The 18,394-nt window shown below is 41.8% G+C and overlaps 1 protein-coding gene across 1 annotated transcript in view; it reads left to right on the top strand.

The window, feature by feature from the left end:
* The window catches only part of ADD2 (adducin 2), a 440,390-nt gene that overhangs the window by 356,764 nt on the left and 65,232 nt on the right, over positions 1–18,394 (top strand). Inside the window, exon 13 of the mRNA XM_086943577.1 lies at positions 4,440–4,602. Within this exon, the coding sequence (XP_086799703.1) occupies positions 4,440–4,602 (163 nt within the window). The remainder of the gene's footprint in view (positions 1–4,439; positions 4,603–18,394) is intronic.

Genomic DNA, 18,394 nt, shown 5'->3' with positions numbered 1-18,394 from the left:
CCTCATCCTGTCATCGGAAGCCTAATGGAGAGGCAGAAAGGGCTGACCTGCACACTGCAGACTTCATGTAAACATAAAACTTATGTTTGCATGAACACTGCTAAATTAAATTATTACAATTGTAATAATTTAATTTAGCAGTGGCTCCTTGGTAGCTCAGAGACTGCAGGGCTATGCCCTTAATCCCCTGAAGAGGAACTTCCCCAGGCGATCAAAGTACTCAAAGGAGAGAAGAAAGACAAAATACTTTGAATGCAAACAACCCAGCCTTTGTATAGTAGGATATAGTTGTTTTGGATGATTCCATTTAACTGATAATTTGGAGTGATCCAGAAAATGCCAGTTATGTGAGAGAGGAATGCTCCTGCTCTAGGGCAAATCAATATCAGGTCTAAGGTCGGGTTTCAATTAGGCTGACAAACTTTATCTGCTTGAATTGAGGGATCCAAGACCCTCACCTCAGATTGACCTGAATAACCCCAATTTTACAATATGTGAATTTTCGTGGACTATATGAATGTGCTAGTAATTTGTGCTCTCTTGTATTAACAGCCTATACAGAAAGGCTCATTGTGGAAATTAAATGATTTTACATAGGAGAAGAGTTATGTTGTAACGTAATGTAAGCATATATGCTAATAACACTGTGCCATTGTTTCCTCTCTCTTGGCAGATGTGCCTGCCATATAGTGCTTATGTGTGGTGGACGCTTGCTTGGTAGCTGCTGTATTGCATCTCTCCTGTGTATAAAGGAATCCTGCTGTGTTATTGCCCGAACTGTGCCTGCCTGAATGCAAGGAAGCTTGCACTATTTTTGTCTGTGCTTCACCTGTTCTGTGTATGCGAGTGAAACTTGCCTTGCAGCAGTCTTTGTGCAACTATTCTGTCTTTGAGGGATACTTGCAGTACTTCGTATACTGTGTATATATGTGTGTTTATTTTACTGCTGCTGGCTATAGCTATATCTCTCTTGTATGTGTAATTGAAGCTTGAGGAAACATTTCCACTACAAACTAAAAACTATTGACGTTGTTAATAACTGTTTAAGGAAAAAACATTTAAATGACAGTTACTTTTTAGTTTGTTAGAAATTCAATCATGCCCTTTTTGAAAACATATCTATTTACATTAACAATGTTCTAGCCCAAAGTCCGGTAAGGCGACTGGTCCCAATGGGATACCGATAGAGTTGTATAAATTGAATGCCCAGAGGTTCGCCCCGTATATCCGAGCCATGTACCTGGAGAGTAAAGAGAAGGGTCAACTCCCATACGACCTGCGTGTGGCAAATATAGTAGTTATTCATAAAGCGGGTAAGCCCAGGACACAATACTCTTCATATAGGCCCATTTCACTTCTTAATGCAGAGCCCAAAATCTTGGCGAAACTACTTGCCACCAGATTGGTCAAGGTAGTCACAACCCTGATACACCCCGATCAGTCTGGCTTCATGCCGCACCGGAACATGGCTCTGAACCTGCGGAGGCTGCGGAGGCTGCGGAGGCTGCATGGGATTCTTGGGGGCTCCTCAAAGATACAGGAGCCGGCAGTCCTCGTGTCTTTGGACGCTGCTATGGCATTTGATAGGGTTGATTGGAATTATTTGTTTGCGGTTCTGGCGAAGCTGGGTTTTGGAGGGGAGTTTATTGGAAGGATAAGACTATTATACGCATATCCTCTGGCCAGAGTGGTTGTTATTAACTGTAGATGGAACAATTTTACACTGGAGAGAGGGATGAGACAGGGATGCCCATTGCCCCTGCTACTTTTCGCTCTGGCAGTGGAGCCGATGATATTCTGCTCTATCTCACCAATCCCAGAGCGTCTTTGATTAGTTTCCTGGATGTGCTTGCCATATTTGGTAGATACTTTGGATTTGCTATAAATTGGTCCGCCAGTAATTCCGTAGTCGTGCCCCATTCAGATTGAACCAGTAGGATTTAAGTATCTAGGGGCCCGATGTAGGTAAATCTCATTTACCGACTCTAGAATACCGAATTTTACCGATTCGGTATTCTACATTCGGTAAATGAGATGTAGGAAATAATTCGGTAATGTTTACTGAATTGGTATAATTCGGTAATTACCGAATCGGTATTTACTGATTCGGTAATTGCCATTGATTCCTATGGGCCTTGAGACCCATAGGAAGCAATGTCAATTACCGAATCGGTAAATACCGATTCGGTAAAATTACCGAATTGTCAAGGGGGACAGGGTGTCACTTTGACACCCTGTTGCACCCCTGATTCTGGCGTGTGTGTCATGTGACACACATACATGCCCTTAGGGCATGTATGTGTGCCACATGGTACAGGCGTACATGCACAAATGTGCATGTACACTGGAATTCGTTATTTACCACAAAATAATATTTCGTGGTAAATAACAAATTCTTAAGGGCCTGTGGCACTGCTTTCAGTTCCACCTACATCTAGATTTACCGATTCAGTAAATTTACCGATTCAGTATTTTACCGAATCGGTAAATTTACTGATTCTGTAAAATTTAAGGACCCTACATATCAAAAACCAAATACCGGTCGGTAACGGCCGAAATGGGCCGTTACCAACCGGTATATGGTGTCCTACATCGGGCCCAAGGTATCTATAAAACACTCGGCCCGAAGTTGAGGTATACCAATAACTTGGGTTCCCCCTTGAGCCAGTTTAAGAAAGATGTGGAGCACTGGAGGGCTCTTCCACTATCATTACTTGGAAGGGCGGCGCTGTTTAAGGTGATGGCCCTACCTTGATTCCTGTATTCACTACAGAATTCAATGGACCCAGTACCAGTCTCCTATTATAAAGAAATTGAGGCGCTTCAGAGGCAGCTTTTTTGGGACGGTAGACCCCGAATAGCGTTTGTCAAACTAACTCTCCCGTGGTATGATGGTGGAATCAGACTCCCGGATTTAAGAAAGTAGTACTTTGCGTCGCAATTAGCAGCTGTGAATCATGTCGTCTATGGACCTCCTGGTCCAGGTTATGCCATGGACCGCGGGTTAGCGACTGGTGGAGATATTAATAGAGCTTTGTACGCTAAGCCAGGGCGATTTGTGTTAACAGGCCCAACTGCACATGCAGTACAAGTGTGGCACGCTGCTAATAGGTATTTGGGCTGGGAGGGAAGATTGACATTGGCAATTCCCCTGTTTAAATCGGAGAGACTCTGGAGCTTGTGGAAGTCCAAGGGGTTTGACAAGTGGGATCTTTTAGGGATTACCCAGATAAAGGATGTTTGGGGAGGAGACAAGATACATTCATTCGACTTTCTTAAGCAACAGTATACTCTACATGATAATGAGCACTATTGTTATCGACAGGTGAGGCACGCACTCCTCACCCATGTACCCAGAGGCGCCACGCTTCCGGAAGCCTCTCCTCTTGAAGACTGAGTACTTGATGTGCACCTTCCCAAGAAGACTATCTCTTTAATATATAAGAAGTTTGTCAATAATATGGAGGATCCGTTGGGACATATTAGAGCGCAGTGGAGTGCGGACGGGTTGGAATTAGATGACGAGGACTGGGTGGAGGCAGTTTCCTCCCCGAAGGTAGTGGCGATTCAGATGAGGCTTCGACTACCGGACCCCAATTGGTGCGAATGGGGTGAGTGAGGAGTGGAGAGTGCATAAGGGAGTGTGGAGAGCCTGACACTTTTATGCATATTCTTTGGCACTGCGTGGCAGTACAGGCGTTCTGGACGAAAGTTCATCATGAGATGAAAGATGTATTGGGGGAAGATATACGGCCAGAGGCTCGGAGGTGTCTACTGAATGTGTGGGAACCCACGGATCTGACTGTGTACCAGAGGCAATGGGTGACACTAGCATATATGGTGGCTAAACGAAATATAGCTCAACTTTAGGCAGCAAGCCAGCCGCCTGGAGTCTCCAGATGGGCCAAGGACTTAGACTGGTGTATGTTTAGGGAGAAATCAGTGTATGTAGCCAGGGGTTGCCCGGGGAAATGGGGGAAGGTTTGGAGGGCATGGAACACTCATTGTGGAGAGATTTGTGAACCACCGGCGCCACGAGCGGAATTAGGATCGCAGGAATCCCTGTGATCCTATTAAAACAAATATAGTTATATGTGATTCTGTACATGTGATATACGGACCTAAACAATGAGAAAATTATGGTTTCACCTGATGCATTTTTTGTTTTGTAATTTCGTTTCTGTTAATTTTGTTAATAAAAAGAATTAAAAAAACAGACAATGTTCCAGCCCACAATTTCACTTGAGCTTTATTTTAAATAAATCCATTTTTGGAGAAAAGGTTTAAAGGCTTGTCACATATTTATGCTGCAAGCACCCAGACTTTGAAATAAGGATGTCAGTGGTGCCACAACAATCCTTCCTACCTAAAAGACAAATATCTAAATTATTCCACTATGTTAAACGTTCCTTTAAAAAGTTGCATATTGGTATTCTCAGTCCACAGAAAGCTCACTTGTTACCAAAACAGAAATGGAGGTAAAGGAGCCGCCAGAGGAGATACATACGGAACCTGAGCCACCAAACCCATTCAGTCAATTAACAGATCAAGAACTAGATGAGTACAAGAAAGAAGTGGAAAGGAAAGAAACTGGTCATCAAGGTGAGTATCATTGCAAACTGAAATTGTGTTCAGCCCATATCAATATAAATGTAACATTAGCATTGCTTGTTGATTCACAAACAGCAGATGAAAACTTCTTGTAGAAATGTCTTTAATGTAGAAGATGGTCAGATGTTGACATTGTAGAAGTGTCATCATTTAGGGGTACGTGTAGCGTATTTCACCTGGGACCAAACTATGTACTGGGTTCATGGTTTGGATATGCATTGGTGTATTGTAGAAGTGTCATCATTTAGGGGTACGTGTAGCGTATTTCACCTGGGACCAAACTATGTACTGGGTTCATGGTTTGGATATGCATTGGTGTCCACAAAGAACTAACAATACTACATTACATATATATATTCTTTTCATTTGTAAAGTGCCTATTTACACCAACGGTGTGTCCCCATGCTAGGATCAGAACTAGGCAAGAAAGAAAAAGAGCATAGGTTGCAGAATGAAGGTACAAGATCGCCACCAAAGTTACGATGCAAATAGCCAGGTTTTCAATTGCTTGCAAAAGGAGTGTTCCACAGAGTCCGTTCGCAACATTAAGGGCAGGGAGTTCCAGATTTTTGCTGCCAGATAGCTGAGTGAACAAGCACCCATTCTTGCTTTGCGAATTTTGGGAACCTTAGACTGAAGGGTTCCACTCGATCTGAGGGTGCGAGAGGAAGTGTAGGTGGTGATCAGAGGTCGAAGGTAGCTAGTGCTTCTATTTCACCAGATTTTATGGCAAAAGCACATAGTTTTGTGAGCAATTCACTTCTCAACAGGCAGCCAATGGAGAGTGTTCAGAGCTTTAGAGGCTGAGGATCTTCTAGGGAGATCAAGAACCAAATGTGCCGCCGCATTCTGAATGGGTTATAGTTTGGTAAGACTTCTCTTGGCTTCTCGTAGATACAGAACATTGCCATAATCCTGTTGTGACATGATCAAAGCATGCACAATAGTTTTACAGGCTGCTATGGGGAGGAGATTGATAAGTTTCCTTAGGACTTTGAGGACTCCAAAACACTTACCCATGACTCTTCTAACTTGATTATCAAAGGCGAGTTCAGAGTCGAACCAGACCCCTAGATTTTTGGTTACTGTTTTTTAGAGAGGCAATGGTTGGCAATCTATGTAGTTTGCTCTTCTAGGCATAGGGAAAAACAAAGGGTCAAGGCTTCGCAGTCGTGAGATAGGATGACAATTAGCTGGGTGTTATCAGCATAGGACACAATTGTCACATTATGTCTTTCCACAATGTCCACAGGGGGGCTGATATAGAGATTGAACAGAGTAGGGCATAAAATAGAGCCCTGCGGAACTCCTTGCGCTAAAGGCAGACTTTCTGATAGAAAATGATTCTGTGAGACCTGAAAGCTACGCTCATGGAGAATGGATCGTAGCCATCACAAAGCGCTACCTCCAACCCTGCATCGACTAAGCCTTTGAAGGAGTAGGTTATGCAAAACGGTGTCGAAGGCCACGCTTAAGTCCAATAGCACTAGTGCAGCAGTTTGTCCAGCATACGCACACTTCCTTAGAGTTTCAGTAGCTAACAGGAGAGCAGATTCTGTTCAGTACGAGGTGCTGAAGTCTGACTGAGTAGGATTATATAAGTCATTTGTGGTTATATGTGCAGTTACTTGGTTATTCACCACTTTCTCTGATATTTTAGCAAATATTGGTAGTAGAAGGATGGGGCGTAGGTTATCTAATGCAGTGTGATCAACAGAAGGTTCCTTGTGAAGTGGTAGGACAATTGCCTGCTTCCACTTCAAGGGATCCTCTCCAGCAAAAAAAGAGTGTGAGGAGTTGTTGGATATAAGGGCCGATAATATCCAACCCTTGCATTAGGACATTAGATGGGGCAGGGTCCGAAGGGGATCCTGACTTGATGCTAGACGTTGAGATGATGTAGTTGACCTCCTGACATGTTTTTGTTTCTTTAGAACTTTGGCATAAGTTGAGGTGCAAGAGTTATTGAGAGGATCAAGAGTAGGTGGAGTCCACATGTAGGATATGGAGCCTATAAGAAATCAGAATATTGGTTGGGGGGCTGGAAGTCCCACTCTGGAAAAAACTACAATTCTTGTCTCGGTCAACCACAAAAGTCACTAAATTAACATATGCTTATCCTTCTGGCTGCTTGGCACAAAAGCAGTGAGGCTTAACTTAGAGGCAAAGTGTAAAGAATTTATGCAGCACAAAAACAGTAATAAAATGACACCACAGCAAAAGAAAAATCTCAAATCAATTTAGAAAAATAGAGTAAATGTTTGAAAGATTTAGGTATATATACATATATAGTGCTTAAAAGCACAAAACACCACTTGCGGTCATCTTGTTTTGCTAGACCTTGGGAAAGTTCAGGCCGACTGCGATGGAGCATGAATCGGATAAAGGGACCAGCTCAGTACCGCTGAAGAAGTTACCTTCTCAAAGTCCGGCACATGAAGTTTCATTTGAGGTGGAGAGGGCTGCGAGGAGCATTTTTCTATTTGCTTGTCCAGGAAACAGGCTGGAAATTCTTGAGTGGGCTCAGGAGATAAACAAACTATTTACTTGAAGAATGTATATTATAGTAAGTCAGGGATGGCTTCTGATACGTGTGAGTATTTTGTAATGAATACCAGAGTAACACATTTGCAGATAGAAAATCACATTGAGAAGGGTAAAAGAATGGTAGGACTTCAGGGCTTTTCTATAAATATTATCTAAGACAATCCTTGAATATGGTGTTAGGAGCGGACCCCACTGTGTAACACAAGCCTTAGAAGTTTTTCAATTGCAGGTTGCTGGACAGTTGTGGTCTTTATGGTTATTTTTAATGAACTTGATCCTACTGGGTCTGGTCATTAGTGCACCCTATTGAGGCTTTTCCCTCCTCTTGGATTATCTTCTAACATTAGTTTGACTGTGTTACAAAACTGCATCACTTTAAAAATATACTTCCAGTTGTGCAGTTAGGATTACAACAGAAATCCTCTCTTACCTTGGAGCTATGAAGTTATGTATCTTGGCCACCCATGCTTTAGTTGATGTAGCAGGCCTTTATACTGTGCTTTTATTAATTTTCCAGTTGCACCCGTCATCCTGTTGGAAGCCTGTCAATCAACTGCCTTAATATAATGCATAATTGTATTTTGACAGTTATTATGTATCCTCTGTTTCCTTGTTACAGCGAGTGAGACCAAGGGGCAGATTTATAGTTCGGTAGACAGGGTACTCTATTGCAAACACAACAGAGTGCCTTGTCCGCTAAACTGACAGTGTCCCTGCACTATTTAGGGTCAGGAGTACTAATAGCTTTCTGTTGACGGTGCATCAGTTGACGGTGCATCAGTTGGCAAAAAACTTTCTCTAATGGCCAGAGGGAGATGAGGCCGTTGTAGGAAGAAATGTACACTACCTACCCTATTTAAGGTGGATGATGTGGTTTTTCTGGTCATCACTGCAAGGTAAAACCTAGTGGTGAAGTACAGAAAAAAACGGATACATTAGCCCTCAAATTCAGGATGTGGAGGGAATTAGGGGGCCAACTTACAAGAATGTCACACATTGCAGTAAAACAAGTCACCTTGCTGTGCTGTACTGTGTGACAAGCAAAAGGCTATTTAAGGTAATACGTTGCATTCCTGCCATTATCCCTGCGCTGGCACCCTTTTGGCAGCCTAGCATCAAAGCAGGCACCCTTGCATTATGGTTTGAGGGTTCTTGCATTGCATGCAGGATTAGTTTTGTGCAGGAAGGAAGGGAAAGGTTGTGGCCAAAATAAAGTTCTGTGGGACTTCACACGTGACTGAGTCTGGGTCAAAGCAGGTATTTACGACTTTCAACTATGGAGGTTGCTAAGGTTCTGCATTTTCATTGTTGATTTAGTTAATTTGAAAACCTGGGTTGTAGATATTCTAGATATTTCCTCTGCTTTATAGTGGCTAGATTAAGAGCAACTTCCCAAATGTATTTGTTATATAATTCCAATGTTGAATATTTATCAGAGGCGACTGAAATGTTACGTATGCATTAACTAAAAGAGATTCCTGATGCACCTCCAGAATTTGGTTTGCAGGATATTTTAGAGTAAGATCCTGTATCTGGTTTTCTTTTCTGCATTATTCCAAAGGGTTCAAATACAAAAGGGGATACAAATATTATCTGCTCTCCCTACTACTTATAGTTTCTGAAAGGTAGTATTGATTTTAGTACATATTATTCAGCATAGCTAAACTTTGATATTTACCTGGTTCAGATCAAGAGCTCCTATATACCATTAGGAAAATTGATCCCCTGCCATTAGTGGGTAAATTATTACTCTTAGACGCAGTTTTAACAATGATTGCTATCAGCATCACCACAGACAATAAGTTTTATTTGCTAGAACACACAAACCTTCCAACCATTAGCCATACACAAATTATTATTTTCAGTCAAACCCTGTACTCAACTATGCAACGAAACTCGGTCATTCTCTACTTGCTCATCAGCCTCCTGCAGGACCTTATACTGCCAATATATAACTGCAACACATAATAAAAATTATGGTTTTTCCAATGAGCTCATATTGGTAATGAAATAATGCTCTTATTATCAACATTGTTTACCCAATTAGTACAGATTACAGCCACACATCTGATCTGCAGTCTTCCTTTACCTTCATCCTTCTCCCCTGTCGTACAGAAATTACCTTGCTTGCCTATCAGAAAGTGGGCCGGTTTCAAACTCTGCTATCTCACACATAAGGCTCTCATACAGCGTGCACAGCCTATCTGTCTTCACAGTTCAGTTATTACCTGCCCTACAGATGCCTATAGACCTCAAATCAAGTGCTCCTGCTGATCCATGTATTTACACCTCAAGATTGCGGCGCAGATAGTTTTTCTATACGGCTCCAACCTACTGACACAAACTCCTTCCTCATCTTTTTACCTGCGCAGATTTAACAAACTGGCTGTTTTAGAATGTCCTCACTTGCTGTGTTCAGCACAGCGCTGAGATACACCTCCGGGAGTGAGTTGTGCGCTATACCAAGACACCTAAATAAATAAATCAATATAAATCTCTTCACTAATGTTCTACGCTACATTACATCATCCACTATTTTTATCCAATGAGCTTGATACTTCTAATGCAAATACCTATTATTCTCTCCAGTTTATGGTAATCTTTCCTCCCCATGAGCCATACTTGGTTGAGGGAACAATTTAGTTTAATCAGTGTGAAGTCCTTATCATTAGAACTGAATCATATCAAGGAAGTCTTATCACATTATCTTGAGAGCAATATTAGATGTCATCTGCATTCCCTTTTGAAAGCCAATCATAAATCCTCGTTTGAGTGACCTCACACTGAATGCAAAGCTGGCCTACATATGCTTTCAAAGCTTACCAGATGTACTTCCCTATTGTTCCAAGTCTCCTGGAATAATAGCAGAGAGATTGTATTAATAAACCCTCAAGACAAATGTATTGTAGATTTCAATTCCATTGGAGGAAAGATATATGGAGACAGTGTATTCCAGAAGTGCACTGCCTGCCTAATAATGGTGTGAACTCAAAATCAATTGCCAGTTGCAACACATAACACCCACTCCCAATGTTTCTCCATAACTGATGTCCTGAATTCATGTCCCACTTATAGTTAATCTTCTTTATCCTCATAGAAAATATTTACCTAGCTACTGCCTTACAAATCCAACAATATTTGATAGCACAGAAATGTTAGTTTATCAGTAATGGACAAACGTCTAGCAGGATTGTATATGCAAACTGCCTAGGATCCTATATTTTCTACTCAACTTTAATCAACTAGATATGCTCATGTGGAGTTCTTCAATGCTTATTTCCAAAGTTTGTTCATTTTCCTTTTATGGAATCAATTAATTTCTGTTCTCTTTCTTTAAACGCTCCTGGTAAATCTTCAAGATTGCCTTTGACCCTTGTGCATCCAGGACCAATGCCTTTCTTTTGTCAATAAAATAGATGTATTCAATCCAATTAATGGTAAATGCGATTAACTAAGGGGCTTATTCCACAACTATAGCATCAGTGCTTAGTGAGGGGCAGGTCTGATTTACTTCGCAGTGACCATACAGACCATTACCCTCCCTTTTTCTTTGGCTTTCTTCACTTCCTTTCAGCTGATCCATACTTTTGCACCCAGGCTCATCAATTGACTTAAATACGTCTTGGAGGTTTATCAAAGGGGAACATTTGCTTTTTTCTCCTCAAATGATATTATCTATTTCTACCTCTATTTATTATAGACTTTATTTTTAATCTAATTGATTTATTTTTTCTATTTCAATGTTTTGCTCCTAAGTCATTCCTACTGGTAATCGTTAGCGAATCTTCCATAATACACTTTACGTTGGTACTAATTTGAACCACAAAGCATGTCCCATTTGTCTGCTTGAGCTTATCTCGACCATTGCAGCTTTTTATGTACCACTATTTGTACACAAATGTTTTAACCTTCACCCCAGGATTTGCCATGTCTTCCCTTTTCAGTTGCATGCCAGCCTATTGTTTTTGTGGGAATACCCAACCATGAGATACCTTTCCCTAATGATTGGTCATCCCCCACCTTTTTTTTTATCTGTCCTGTGGAGGCTCACTCACAACTTTGCTATTGCTTGATTTGAACTTCATTAGCTTCCAAACCTACATTAATTTCTTTGTGCTCATATGACAGTAGCAACTATTGAATTCACTTTGAGAGCACAGCAGAGCTTTACGCATGTATGGGGAGATACTTGCAACCCATTTCAAAGCTTTAGTGTTAGTCAAGAGCAGGTCAGGTAAGATACAATTATTTTCTGTTGGCTCTTTCATGTAGCACAAACCAATGAGGTGTCCTTCCTCATCCCTTGTTATCAAGGTAGGGGACCTGCACTTTCATTCTCGTCTCTATCTGATCCTTACCCTTTGTTATGGACTCTTGTTAAGTGTCAATACAGGGGTCACAAAAGCACCATTTTGACAGATGTGCCTTTTGTTGGTAATTTATCCATAGACAAATGATATACACATCTAGTTATTATGCTGGTATCTTCACCCCACTGACCACATAGTTTACATTTTATAATCCTATCTGTTTTGCAAGTTTTCAGCCACTATCAATGCTTTCATAGTGTGTTCTCCATCTCTCTTTTATATGAGTAAATAAACACTCTTCTCTTCTTCTGATTACGTCATCATGGGAAACTCTATGTAATTCTGGAGTGGTTGTTTAAACCTCCTCACTCAATGATAAGTTTTGTGCATTATGCTCCCTTCAAAATTAAAAATTCTACGCAAAAAGTGTGCTGTCAAGTCTCTGCCCTTTGATTTAGGTTAATAAGTCAGCATTTAACTCTCTTTGACAATGTTTATACACAATCTTTAGTCATTTTTCTGCTTTAGTATTGCACCACTGCGGAGACAGCATGTTTGTTCTGTGAATTTTTATTCGACATTTTCAAGTGTCTGACGTTGCCAATCCAGGCTTTTACGAAGACATGTGAAGACAAACATGTTCTCAAAAGTGATCTTTAAACGTAAGCATGTCCCAATGCATTTTGAATCTTTTAGAATCTTCGTCAGGGGTTAGCTACAAGTAAAAAATAAGGAAACAGTTCAACTAGCTATTCAGTCATAGTTTCAGTGCAAAAAAACCCAAGCTCATTTCTCTAATTTCAACCACACCCTAACTCAACAACAAAAAAACAGCAACAAAAAAAACGATCTTTTCCCTAAACTAAACATAACCTCCCAGTTTACTCTTATCCATCCCAATTATCAAAATATACATCCCCTATTTATGTTAACCTATCTAGTGTCACGACTCTCATCCATTAAAACAGTATCCCAAAAGTTACGAGCGACCCTCTCTCCCAATTACCTTATCTGTGCCATGTTTGGCGACATAGCTCATTTCCCTTGCTTGTCACAGAAATGATCGTTGTAACTCCCTCCTGTCCGTAATGTTTTTAAAGATAAAGTTTTTCCCACCTGTTCACAATCAGGTCGTGATTCACTCTCCTATTACTGCTTACTTTGGGTCAGCTGCCATAGACCGGCCCTCCACCTAGCAGCTTCACACATGGTGCCCCAAAGATGATCAGTGCTCTATCTATCTACAGAGCTCTGACCCTTCTTTGCTACAAACCAAGGTTTGTTACCTTGGTGGGTCCATTGTTGGCTACCAGTAAAGCCTCCATCATGGTGATTGCGAAGGCTGATCTTAAATGTAAAGAGACAAATAAGCAGAGAGAAAAAAAACCCTCTCATAATGGAATTAACCCCCCCATCACTCGCTGTATCCCACAAAAAAGAGTTAGACTCGCCGGTCACAGTGGAAGAGATAGACAAGGCTATCCAAGATACGTAATCTTGCAAAACACCAGGACCAGACTGTTTTCCCCCAGGAATTCTGTTCTAAATTCCATGAGATCATCAGTTTGCATTTGTTGGATCTCTACATAGATGCCAAAGTAAACAAGGCCTTTGCCCCAGAACTCAACTCAAACACCATCTTAGTCATTCATAAATCCAGACAGACCATCTTTGATCAATACGGAAATTAATATATTCACTGAAGTCCTATCTAACAGCCTTAAATGAGTACTGACCACCCTTGTCTACCCAGATCAATGTGATACAATTACAGGTGATCCCAGTGTAGGACCATAAAAGGACACACAGAGAGAGAATGTACATTTCAAAAAGACATACTTTCAGAAATATATTGGATTGCAATGTTAACTATTCACATAGAATCCACAAAGAGCACAATATGCATATAAAACGTTACACTTTTAATTAGTAGGTTCCATATTCTTCAAATTTTTACTAAACAAACAATGCAGGGGAAAGTGAAAGGGGGGAAAGGTGAAGGATACGTGAGGATCAGGGAACATCAATAATGATATAACTCTGGTTAATAGGACCCAACTCATTTAAACGCAATGCAAAACATGTTGGCTCTCATATTCAGCCACATTGAGCACATGAATGGTAATCAGCATACATTAAAGCCTCACAACAAATGAACCACTTTGATCCTTCCTTACCTTCCCTTGGACGCCCGCCGAACAATCACTCAGGCCCTCATCACTTCTCACCTAGACTACGCCAACAGCTTATATGCCAGTGCTCCACAATATCAGATCGATCGACTTCAGATTGTTCAGAATGCGGCTGCCAGACTGATCGGAAATATCCCCTACCGTCAGTCGGTTGCCGCCTATCGCAAAGAGCTCCACTGGCTCCCCATCGCAAGCCGCATCCAATTTAAGATCCTCACCCTCGCCTTTCGAGCTATCAACGGCCTTGGACCTAGCTACCTGAAAAAGCGAGTGTCAATCTCTCAATCTGTCAGATCACTGAGATCTAAAAACCTACGCCTCTTGACTGCTCCTCGCTTTCGACGTTCCAGAATGGGCGGCAGAGGGTTCAGCGTAATCACTGCCAAACTATGGAACTGCCTCCCTCTCGACCTCAGGTTCTGTCCATCTGAATCCATCTTCCGTGCTAAATTAAAAACCTGGCTGTTCTCCAAATTATGATCCCTTTCTTGTAATAAGCTTGTCCCACTCCTCCTTCCCTGAGGTTCTGTTTTTAGCGCCGGGACACCCCTCCGGGGGTAGCTGCGCGCTGTATAAGCTACTTAAATAAATAAATAAATCCTTATCAAAATGTGGAAATAAGTGGGTGGGATAGAGTTCGTCGACGTTTCGACCCCCGATGTTCTAGGGAAGTTTGGAACCCTTAGGCTGGGGTCTTCATCAGGACAGAGGCGGAAGGGGAGGGCATCCTAAGGGGGAAAGAAGGGCACGGGATAAGACATCTTTACAAGATAAAAAGGGGGAGGGACTTAAAGAACATTGGCAATTACAAGTATTACTGTGGATTAATGAGCTTCACGGTTCAATCACTTCATGGTGTTGTTGGGCCGTAGCTCCAAGCGAGCGAATATAGGAAGAAATCTAAAGAAAAGGGGAAGAGGATTCATACTTGAGGTTTATACACAGAATATAAACGTGAATGAATACTGGCCAGCACAGACCAAGGGGTACATACTCACAAATAAGGGTATGAGCATTAACAGATAACGCCGCCCAGGGCTGGTCGTGGTAGATTGTCTAGGAAGGTAAAAGGGCATAGGGTCATAAATATGACCAATTGGTACGGCCATGATGTAACGTCATACCCAGTAAAACACATCACCAAGACCCATTGTATCAAGCAAAATAGGTGCTCGTGAGTAATCATGGTAGAGATGGTGGAGCAACTTGCATGTGCTGTAAATCGAAAGAGCGTAAAACATAGTCTATAATCACTCATCACATCAAAAATAACCTCACGGGTGGCATGAAGAGCGGACAGTCCTGAATACAGCGCAAGTGCCGAAAAAGCCCCACGTGCACCCTGCTAAGTGAATATCTAAGTGAAAGATAGTTACAGTTGTTAGTTACATCGTTAAAAGCAAAAGGGATACCGGAAAAACAATAATGAACGTGAAAATGCTCCATGCACCAAAGGGCAAGATAATGTAAAACCACGTGACCACACTAGTGTCAGAACAAGTGAGGAATAAGTGAGTTATAGGGTATGAATACTCACTGTATCGGAACACTAGTCAAGCAAAATGCAGAGGCCTCCTGACCGAGTCGGGGCTCGCGTTCCTCTAGAACAATAAAATAAAACCAATATTGGTAAGGGTCGTCGAATGGAAATAGCCTGAATGCCTTCAGGATAAAGAAACGGGGTGCACCAGACTTACCGATGCTTCAGAAGTTGTGACCCGCAATGTTGTCGGTTTCGTCCTAAGAGGCCGAATCACTGCAGTGGGGCCACTTAACCCCTTTACTGCTAAGGCTATTTTCTTTCTTTTATGTAATTTCCATTGAAATCAATGGAAAGTCCATGACGAGTTACCCTTGTCATTAGCGGCGAAGAGGTTAAGAGAGGAAATGGTGAACGGGAACGCACACGCTTGCGTCATTGTCATAGTAACAAACAATGCACCCAACCTAGAAACGCGAGGCTCATGTAATGACGTAGAGTGCCCGAGGAGTAAGAGAGGGAGTGGTGAACGGGAACGCTTGCGTCGTTGTTATAATAACAAACTATGCGCCAGGCATGCGAAGCTCATGTTATGACGTACTGGACCCCGGGAGTAAGGCAAAAAGTGGGAGCTAAAAATATATATTATAAACCCCAATTCAAAAGGTGTATCATATAATGCCCGTTTCAAATGTATATGCCAGCAGATTTTCAGTACAAGCAACACAATCACATGAATGTATTATAGTGATTTGCAGTATACATTCCCACAAAAATGAAAATAAAAATAAAAATATAAATATAAAGGGATTAATCCATAGGAATCATACCCGCGCCACTCTCGCAGGAGGGCGTAAGGGAATTCTTCCGATGGAAATCATTTTATCCCTATAGAGTGACCAAAGTATATAAATGGACCATAGCATCATATCAATCAAGTGTATCACATCATTTGAAACTGATAAATACACATATACAGATTCATTCACAGATATTTGCATTAGACCAGGAGAGAGCACACTCAAAAGTGTGGGAGGATTTAAGACAAAATACTCCAAAAAAAGGAAATTACATCACCGGAGCCTCTCAACACAGGAGGGCTTGGGTAATTGTAACAGGAGTTATCACAAAATAATAAAGCAGAGGTGTAGGGAGGTCTATTGATGAAGGATATCTCAAGTAGTGCTTAGACCACAGGGGTCCAGAACAACATACAAGAGAGTCCCCAAGATACAGTGAAGTTACAGATTGGCTAATTGTACCTGGCTTCCTTCCAATTCATTAAGGCCATTGGCGACCGAGTCAAAACGGCAAATCCATTTCGGCTCCCTAACATTCAGAATTGTACTGATGTCCCCACCACGGGGGCCAAGGGTAGCTTTCCCCAGAATCAACCAGTGTAATGATTCTGGTGTATGCCCCTTGGTTATGAAATGTTCAACTAGGGGTGCCCCAGGAACTTCACACCGGATCCTACTGCAATGTTGTAAGATTCTGGCTTTGGCTCTCTGCTGTGTTTGGCCTATGTACACTAGGTCACAAGGGCACAAGATTAAATAAATGACTTTATCTGTATTGAAGTTGGTGAAGGTCTTGAGTTGTATTTTCAATTGTTTGTATTCCAACTCCTTGACCTGCATGGTTATAGTGCATGCCTTACAATTCCCATAGCGGTGGTGGCCACGGATTGGTGGGAGATCCCACATTGATTGTATAAATGGTTGAGCAGGGGTATCAAGAAAGGACCGAACCACCTCTTCCCTAATACTTTTGGCTTTCTTAAAGGAGTGTAGGGGAAGCGCTCGTTGATCTATCTCATCTGAGATCAAACCCTAGTGTTTGTTAACCACCTTTTTTATTTCATTACTGCAAGTAGAAAAAGTGGATACACAGATCATTCTCTGATTGGCATTGTCCTCACGTATCTTTGGTTGTAGTAGAGACTCTCTAGGGTTAAACCAAGCTGGTTTACGTGCTCTTCGGACCAGTCTTCTTGGGTACCCACGCTCAATCAGGCGGTTGATAAGGTCTTCAGATTCAATCATGAAGTTTTCTTTATTTGAGCAGTTCCTCCTGATCCGTAAGAACTGGACAAACGGTAGGTTATCTCTCAACCCGCGAGGGTGATGGCTGGTATATTGCAAGAGAGAGTTTCTGTTAGCAGATTTCCGATATAGTGTTGTTTCTAGGTGGTCATTCTCAACATAAATGGTAATATCCAAGAAGGCCATTTTGTGAGGGTCAGACTGAATGGTAAATTGGATATCTGGGTTTTGTTGATTCAACCATGAATGGAAAGAATTTAGATTGGTCTCTGTGTGTCCTTATATGGTCCTACACTGGGATCACCTGTAATTGTATCACATAGAACCCAGGTCCCAGTGACTGTGTTGGGTGTACCCGTATTCCTATACCACTACCCAGATCAATGTGGCTTTATGCCCAACAGTAGCAACCAATATTGTATATGCCATGTACACATGACGCTAACCCCTTTCACCACATACAAGACCCTGTGCCCTCCTATTCTTAGATTTTGAGAAGGCAATAGATACCGTTGAATGGTCCTTCTTAGATAGGGTCTTTAAATGTATGGAATTTGGCCCCTGCTTCCTAAGATAGGTCAAAATTCTTTACTCAGAACCATCAGCACAGGTGCAAATAAGTGGTGTGATCTCAGAATCATTCCCTATATGCAGAGGGACCTGGAAATGGTGCCCATTGTCCTTGCTCCTATTTGCCCTCGCTATAGAGCCTCTGGCTCCGTTGATTTGATGTGACGCCCAGATACAAAGGTGAGATTGGGGAGGCAAACGAGGAAAAAAGGATAGCACCCTACACTGATGATGTACTGCTTTTCCTGGCTAATTCCAACCTATCCGGACCCCGTATTTTGCAAAACTTTGATTTATATGAAGAGTCCTCTGGCCTCAGAGCAAGCTAGGCAAATTCTCTACTAATTTCACTTAGGGGAGATAATGATTAAGTGGCTGAGCTTTCACTGCCTTTGTGCTTACATTTCCCTGGAACCCAACTTGACATAAAGCCTCAATCTTTCACTTCTCATAATTAAAATGAAAAATGACTTTTAGAGATGGGCACGCTTTCTGCTCCTTATTCTCAGCAGAGTAAACCTTTTCAAAATGATGATCCTTCTGTGTTGCATCCAGGCCCTTCAAATTTTCGCACTGCTATTCTCAAATAGCTGGTTCAAGACCCTCACATTGAAGATTCAATACTTCCTGTGGGCGGGT

This window comes from Lissotriton vulgaris, chromosome 11 (assembly GCF_964263255.1).
Source record: "Lissotriton vulgaris chromosome 11, aLisVul1.2, whole genome shotgun sequence".
NCBI classification, from domain to species: Eukaryota; Metazoa; Chordata; class Amphibia; order Caudata; family Salamandridae; genus Lissotriton; species Lissotriton vulgaris.
This window is presented reverse-complemented; position numbering and strand designations above follow the sequence as displayed.